Source organism: Chinchilla lanigera, unplaced genomic scaffold, assembly GCF_000276665.1.
Source record: "Chinchilla lanigera isolate Chin_1 unplaced genomic scaffold, ChiLan1.0 scaffold00031, whole genome shotgun sequence".
In the NCBI taxonomy this organism is placed as follows: domain Eukaryota; kingdom Metazoa; phylum Chordata; class Mammalia; order Rodentia; family Chinchillidae; genus Chinchilla; species Chinchilla lanigera.
The window spans coordinates 13,156,112-13,164,852 of record NW_004955432.1 but is presented as its reverse complement, the minus strand read 5'-3'; the positions used below and the strand labels follow the sequence as shown (position 1 = coordinate 13,164,852).

Sequence of the window (8,741 nt, the reverse complement as noted above, 5' to 3'; positions counted from 1 at the left end):
TTAACAGTAGAGAAAACTTACTGAAACAATATATCAGATGAAGGTTTTCTTTACACAATTTTCCAAGAGCAAGCATATGGCCAATATGGATTAATCACTAATTTAATAAAGTGAACAGATTATTAGGTTCTCAAGCCAATTTTTTAAATGTTTCTGTAGGCCAGATGTTTCATAAAAATAATATTTATTATTAAAATGATTTATGAAGCTAAAATGCTCAACTTTTATTTCAGTGTTAAAATTTAAGCGTTAAAAGCCGTTAAGAGACAAACAGAATTTACAGTTCAGTTAACAGTCACTGAATGTGAAAAGAGTTCTTAAAATGCTCCTCTTCTAAGCCATTCTTGTTCCCATAGAAACCAATGTGAAATCCTGGAAAACAAGGTAAGTTCTAAAATAATCACCATTATAAATACCCATTATATAAATGTAAATACAGGCAATTGAAATGATTTAGATGATTTTGAAATTGCATATCATTTCCCAAACCATAATGATTCCTTCAGAGTGCTTCTCGTCTGTCATATAAATACAGCATTTACAAAATTTTAAAAATTCTTATGATTTACTTGTGAAACCATAATCGCCTTTTCAAACAAGTCTTGGGCATGCAAATATCAATTTTTTTACTTGTATTTTAGTTCAAGATGGATCTTTTTTGGCTAAGTTTCTACTTTGTGGTAGATTACCTCTCATTATTAATACTTGGGCTTCTATAATGGTTTCTTTATTCATTACTAATTGCTTATAATAATATCCAGATATTTAGAGACTTATTTTACAATTATGATTTTTTTTCATATTTTATTTGTCCAAGCATTTTGTCATGATAAAAGAGCCAAAAAACCTTTTCTGTTGGAATTGCAAGCTTTTCCAAAGTCAAGAATCAATCATTACAGTGTTCATAATATTAATAAAGATGTGAGTGTGAGCTGTTCAAAACTGTTACATACATATGATACACACACACACACACACATACCTTAAAAAAGAGCTAAGGAGTAGGAACAGGTAGAGGCAAAATTTCAACTTTATGTTTGGTACGTGTGTTAAGAGAACTACAAGCTACATACCACTCACCTTTACTGTTAGCTAGATGAATTTTCACAACTTCAGATTTTTGTTTTTTGTTTTTTTTTTTTTTAATTGATTTCATCTAGTTTTGCTTTTTAATGTGTAATCTCCAGGCTAGCAACATTGGCATCACTTAAGAACTTGTTAAAAATGTAGAATCTCAAGCCCTACATTGACTGAGTCAGTCTAAAGTTTAACAAGATTATCAAACTCTGGGTGCACATTAAAGTTTAAAAGCACAGACATCCCTAAATATTTGCTCCAGAAAAATTTTAGAAGCGTTTTCCAGACAGACTGATAGAAGTTAACAGAACCCACTAAGATATAAACTCTTAATAGGCATTGTGACTTCATGTGGTCTCTGCAGTGTATAGCTCAGAGTAGAATCTATAAATAATATTAAATAATTTGGGGAAAGGAGAACTTAAATTTTCCATTTATTTCAAAATTGACATATTTTCAAGAATTATGTGTTTTAAAAGTAAACATTCTTAGATTTTACTTTGAACTGCCCTTCTCCCATAAACCAAAAGAGTAAATATATTACACACAAAAAATAACCCAAAATAAATTAAAGCTGAAATATAAGACCCAATGCTCCAAAAACCTAGAAGGAAACACAGGGAAAAAACTTGATATTGGTCTAGGCAATAGTTTCTTGAATATGATGCAAAAATTGCCAGCAACAAAAAAGGCAAGTGGAAATATAATCTCAAAAGCTCCTGCGAATCAAAGGAAACAACAAAATGAAAAGACAGTGTATGGGATGGGAAAAAAGTATTTCTAAACCATATATCTGATGAAGGATTAAAATCTAATATTCATAACTCTAACTCTTAAAATGTAATAATGCCAGCAAAACCCCAAATATCATAATTTAAAAAGGGAAAATGATTTGATTAGATTTTTTTCCAGAGAAGGCATATAAAAAGCCAAAGTTATATGAAAATATTCTCAACATCACCACTTATCTAGGAAATGTAAATAATAATATTTAATAATAATAATCATCATCATCATCATATTTGCTGAAAGCACTTGGATTCTATTTCTACCAGAATAATATTTCTCACCTTTTAGAATGGTTATTATTCAAAGAAAACAAAAGGTAACCAATGTGAATGAGAATATGGAAGAATTAGAGCCTTTGTACATTTTTTTTTTTGTTTTGGTTTTTCTCCGGTACCGGGAACCGAACTCATGACCTTGCGCTTGCCAGGCAGGCACTTTGCTGCTGAGCTAAATCCCCAGCCCCTGTACACTCTTGTTAGAAGTAGAACTGGGGCCATCTGTGAAGAGTGAAAGACACCCCAAAGTTAAAAACAACTACCTAACTACATATGGTCCAGTTGTACTACTAGATAAATATCCAAAGGAATTTAAATCAAGATCTTGAAGTTATAGCTTGCTCTTCTATGGTTTATATAACTCTTTACAATTTCCATTTATTTTTCCTAATAGAGTTACACTTGTGTTTACCATAAATATGTGTGGAATTTTCATGATGGTTGTGACCTAGGAAAGAAAAGTTTCTAAGAGTGTTTTGCAGGAAAGTTTTATGCTATTGCTCACGTAGGACCTGCCCTTTGGAGGCTCAGTCAGGAGCTACAGCAAATAGCTGTGTTCTGGAAGTCAGAGAAGGCAGAGGAAAAGACAGCCATAGTATTTAGCACAGTAAATGTTCAGAACCTCCTGAGAACTAGCATCAGTGTTGTTGGAATCAGCCAGATTATAATGTTGAGTGTTTTATGCCCTGCTTTCCAGTAGGAATCAGTGTTCTGTACCTGGCATATACCAGTTGCCCTTCTGAGATTTTTTTTTTTGCAGTGAGTAGCTAATTTAATCCTCATAACAACCTTATAGGGAAGGCAAGTTTATTACTACCACTTCAGAGATTAGAATAATGAGGCACAAAGGAAAATTTTTTAGAGACACATAGCAGCAAATAGTAGCACCTGAATGTAAACTCACAAAGGGTGACTCTGGAGTTTCAACTTTTTACATTGTCTTAAGTCACTTTCCTCATTGCTAGAAAGAAATACCTGACACCCACAACTTAAAGGAAGAGAGGTTTATTTTAGCTCATGTTCCAAGCTGGCTATCTCCTGAAGAAAAAAAAAAGCAGCATGGCAGAAGGCCATGGCAAAGGAGAAGCATAGGCAGAGCCATGGAGGGAAAGATACACTTCCAGGTCACACCCAGTGACCAGCCCTTCTGACAAGATCCCTAGCACTCTCACACCAAATCATCTATATTAACCCTATAATCCATCCATCTGCCAAACACACCAGGCTTTGCGGGTAATTATAGATCTAAACCATAACATTCCATCCCTGGCCCACAGAACACCCACATTCATCTCTTTATGAAAAATGCATTTTAGGAACACATACATCTCTAAAAGTCACCGATTTTTAAGAGTTTCATCACTGCTGAAAAGTCAAAGTCCAAAATCTTCTCTGAGACTTAAGGCAAACTCTCAGTTGTGAACCTCTATGAAAAATCAAAACGAAAGTTAAATACTACCGCCATACAATGGTGTAGGGTAAACATTCCCATTTCAAAAAGAAAGAACAGGAAAATAGAAAGAAATCAGACCAAAGTAAGATCCAAAACCCAGCATGGCAAACATTAAATCTGATAGTTTTGTGTCTAGTGCCTAGGGCAAGTTGTGGCAAGATGTGAACTCCAAATGGCTTGGGCAGCCTTGCCCTATATGCAAAAGTAATGGTCTCTGTCTTAAGCTGGCACCACTCACTGCCTGTGGCCTTCCTCAGATGCTCCATATTCCTGGATCTCCAACTTCCTAGGGTCTCTGCTGCACTTTTGACTTCCTTTTCCCAGCTTCGTGGAGTTCCCTCACAGGGGCACACTATCTGGCCTCCAAGGTCTTCTTCTGAAATCTGGGTGGAAGCCTTCCTCATTCCAAAATTCTTGCACTCTGCATACATGTAAAACCAGCACCACATGAATGATGCCATGGTCTGGTACCAGCTCAAGCAGCATGTAGGCCCCCTTGATTTATGGCTGCAGAGACCTCCTGGTGCCTGCATAGCTGAGCACTGTGAACTGAATCCCAAGGAACCAATTCCTGAGGTGGTCCTTCTCAAGCAGGGTGCCCTGAGGCCGTGTTCTGTAAAGCAAAGTCTTCCACTTTTGCAGTGTGAATGGTGAAGTCTTCCTGTTTCCGAGGATGCACTCAAGGTACCCTTGCTATTGTCCTGACTGAAAGCACTTAGATTCTTTTTAATATTTTCAGCCACCAAACTCCCCTCAGTCAAAACTTTACAGGCTTTTAACTCTACAGAACCATACTTTCTGGTGAAACTTAAAACTTTTACAATCACTCAGCTGTGCTTTCCAGTCTTATCAGTATAAAGCTGGCTAAAAACCCCCAGCAGTACCCATGTCACAACCTCAATACTGGGATGCCTTGCAATTCCCTCCACCAGATTAATTAGTCTCTTGCCCTTCATCTCTGTCTAACTCAAAATCTCAGGACATAAGCTAACTCATAATCTCAGGACATAAATAAATTTTCGATCCAGAGTCCAACTGTCAATGGAGTCCTTGCTTCAACTGAAACTTCCAGAGGCTGGAAGTCTTTTTTCTGACTTTTTAAATCAGCATTCTGGTCTTCTGAGCTCCAAACAGTATCACACATCAAACTCACCTTACAGCATTCTATGGCCGCTTCTCCAGCTAACATCTCTCAGCATTTCCAAACTCTTCCCTGAACTAGTTCTAAGGGCTTCTAAGTCACTTAGTCAAGTATAGTCCCAGCAATAACTCCACTCCTGGTACCAAAATCTGTCCTAGTCACTTTCCATGTCACTGGGACAAAATATCCAACACTTACAACTCAAAAGAGTAAAAGTTTATTTTGGTCAAATAGTCAGTCTGTAGCAAGGTTACTCCTTGCTGTTAGGAGGTGGGATCTGGTCAGAGAAGGCAGATGACTGGGGCATGACCCAGAAGGAAGTATCTGTCTCCCTGGCTCCTCCTTTGGCTCTCCAGATGCCATGAGGTGAGCAGCTGTGGTGTGTGGCAAGCCCTTCCACTGTGCCCCATCTACCCGGGAACCTGCCAACAATGCATTAAAACCTCTAAGAAATGAGAACCAAAATAAACCTCTCCTCTTTTAACTTATTGGTGTCTGGTACTGAGTTCCATTGATAAGAAAATGACTAAGACATATATATTCTCAAAGTATGCCATGGAAATTGACCTACAAAAAAATTAAATTAGAAATTGACCTATAGGTGAGCTTCCTCAACGTTTGTGGGTAATTAGCTCTACCTTCCTGAAGGTCCCTTTGAATCAGGTCTTCTTCCAGATAGCAACCATTTAGCAGTCTCTCATTGCTTCTCCTTGGGCAGACATGGACATGAAATAGTCATTCTGATATGGTTCATTCTGCCTCCTTACAAAGTGGCAACTATTGAAAATTTAAGGATTTAGGTACTTGTGAAGTTATTAACATCAAAGCCATCCCTAATGGAACTGTTAGGGGGAAAAAAAGATCTACTTGAGGCAAATGGGATCATCCAGTATAAATAAGCTGCTGACTTGATTTGCTGTGAAGTTAAAACTATTCAATTACAGATATGATGGCATAATTTTGACTATACCTGCTTCTCAGTTATAGCTGCAGAGTTTCCTAGCCATAGACAGATAAACCAGTCCTAGAATGTGAATTTCTTATTCGTTCTATCTCTTTGCTCTCTGCACTTTTGTTTAGGTAGGATTAGGAGAGGGTGTCACCGTCCTTTATATATGTATGTTTAATATGACTCCAAAGAAATAATTCTAGAAGTTCTTGTGTCGACTGTCTGCTTCTTTAAATTTTGGGATGTTTTTAGGTTATAATAGCTCCACCACTTCTTAGTAATGTGATACTAGCCACATTACCAACCTCTCTCTTTCAATTCTTTAAAATTAAAAAAAAAAATTAGATTGCATTCAATCAAGCTGTTGTATGCAGGATTAAATGAGTAAATACACAAAATAGGCTTGGCCCAGTAGCTGACACCAAGCAAACACTAAATAAAGATTATTACTGCTATCAGTTACTACAGGGTAAGGGGTGCCAGTTTCACCACAAAGTATCATCATCATCACAGAAACACAAACATACTTAGAGACTTTCAGGGTTGATAGGAAGAGTCTGTAAGTCCCTCGTTTAATAACAGTTATCATGTATTGATCACTTACTACCTGCCAAGCAGGCACTGGGCTATGCACATTATGTACATAATCTCATTCATTTTAACTATGATACTGCAAATAATTAAATTTACTACAGAGGAATTAAGCAGTTTGGCAAGGCACAAGCTTTAGAAGTAACTGAGCTTGGATTTTTTAAACTGCTTGCAAATACATTTCTTATGCACTTAATTTAACTAAGCAACAATGCTTCTCATGCTTTTATATCTAACATTTTCCAGTTTTTACAGGTACCACAACTATTAAATGAGAAGTTATTTTAGTCTTGCTAACACTCTGGATTTTATGAACCAATACAATTGGGGGAAAAAGGGAGGAGTTGATATTTTTAAATTGAATGTAGTTTTAGGGGAAAAAACTATATCACTGTTGATATTTTTCTTTTGCTAAGGATTGATACAAATTTCAGATGAACTAAAACACAGGCCCAAGAGGGTAGATTTTCTGACTCCTTGACAAAATCGTTTTTTTCATTTCTTTTAAAAAATGTTTACTTGATAAAAATTGTATGGAGATACTCTTTGATGGTGTTATGTTCCAAGAAACTCAGCATAAGTTGAAAGTATTATACATAAAAATACATTTCATGTGCTTGACCTACAGAATAACCTAACTTATCAATATGGTACACTGTAGAGTAAGGATGCTTCACCTCATGATTGCACGGCTCTCTGGGAGCTGTGGCTTGGTGCCTCTGCTGAACATAACAAGGACCATAACATAACAAGCTTACCATACATTGCTAGCCCTGAAAAGGACCAAAATTCAAAGCACAATTTCTACGCAATGTGTACTGTTTTCACACCATCCTAAACTTGAAAAACTGCAAACTGAACCATCACAAATCAGGGACCAGCTGTGTATTTACACAGTACAGCATGGTGGTCCAAACTACGTATACATCATGGAAGGCTAAACAAGCTAATTAAAATGTGCAGTCCTTCCCATATTTATTTATTTATTTATTTATTTTGGTGAGATACCAATATGTTCAACAATCAATACAAATCAGAATAGTATTATGAGGGCTATTACTCCTTAAAAATTACTTAATGTAGTTCTCATCCTTTTGTTCTTTATTTGTTCCACTCTCAATAATCCCACACAATGTATTGATTTCTCAAATAATTTTATTTTAAGATGGACATTCAAATACTATGAAAAAAAAAAAAACAAAAAATACTATGTTTCATTGTGATTTATCTATGTATATGTCTGAGTAGACAGTATGCCAGCTCCTGGAGAGAAAAGGTCTTTTCTATATATGTGTGATACACAATGCGTGGTGGACAGTATGAACTAAAGTTGTTGAATGAAGGAGTAGTATTTAAATATTTAAACAAGCGCACCAAAATTTACAATATCCTATATATTTCATATTCATCCATAATGTTACATATCCATGTATATGACATGCATAGTTCTAGATAGTTCATTATTATACTTAAGATATTAAAAAGACATATTTTTAACAGTATAAAATTACACCTAGACATTTTTTCATAGCATGGTTGTAAACTTGAGTTTCTACACATGTCCCCAAACTCTGTTTAATAAGGCCATTTGCCACAAAATAATTACAAGACCAAGGAACACTGCATAACGGGAAAGTTTGGAGATTTAAGGCAGGCATAGAAATCTGCATTTGGATTGTCCAGCACTACCTGAGTGACTGGGTGATTTTTTGTGAACCTGAGTTTTCTGTGATGTGGAGATTTTTAGAACTGTGCTTAGGGAATTAGTATAAAGACGAGGTTATTATTATTATTATTAGTAGTAGTAGTACCAGGAATCGAACTCAGGACCTTGCGCTTGCCAGGCAGGCGCTTATGCCACTGAGCTAAATCCCCAGCCCAAGCCCAGCTTAATACACGTTAAGGCCTGACAATGACAAGGCTGATGAATGTTGGCAGTCACTTGATCTTTCTATATTTTCTTCCTCAGTTGTAAACTAAATAAAGGCGTTTAATATGTTTTTTTTTTATCCATTATGAGGTTTTCTTGGTTTTTGTTTTGTTTTGCTTTCTTCATTTCAGAGTCTAATTAAGGCACTACGACAAAATTCACCTTCCTAAATCAGAAGCTCTGCTAAACCCGCAGGAAGCCCTGGGAGGACCTCCAGCATCCCAGCATCCTTCGCGCTGGGCCCGTAGCCCTGCCCCTAGTCTCTATGGTAGCGCCTGTGTCGCGAGCGGCGGTGGCGGCGGCCGTTGCGGACGAGGGAGGCTTCCAACTTACGCCGTGTCCTGCTCCGTGAGGTCGTGGGCTTTGCAGGGCAGCCATGTCAGAGAAAAAGCAGCCGGTAGATCTGGGGCTCCTAGAGGAGGACGACGAGTTCGAGGAGTTCCCAGCCGAAGGTAACCGGACGGTGACTCAGGCCTCCAGGGGAGGCGGCGCGGCCGCTCGGGCCTGCGCGGGGCCGGGTCCCCCGGAAGTGTGCG

General features: G+C 37.4%; 1 protein-coding gene across 2 annotated transcripts in view; it reads left to right on the top strand.

The window, feature by feature from the left end:
• The first annotated feature begins 8,450 nt into the window (after nucleotides 1–8,450).
• Shfm1 (split hand/foot malformation (ectrodactyly) type 1) overlaps nucleotides 8,451–8,741 on the top strand; it is a 22,044-nt gene continuing 21,753 nt past the window's right edge. The window contains exon 1 of one of the 2 annotated variants that reach the window (XM_005388071.2): nucleotides 8,451–8,657. In XM_005388071.2, the coding sequence (XP_005388128.1) occupies nucleotides 8,582–8,657 (76 nt within the window). In that variant the 5' untranslated portion in view covers nucleotides 8,451–8,581. The remainder of the gene's footprint in view (nucleotides 8,658–8,741) is intronic. The other variant, XM_005388072.2, reaches the window with a different exon arrangement.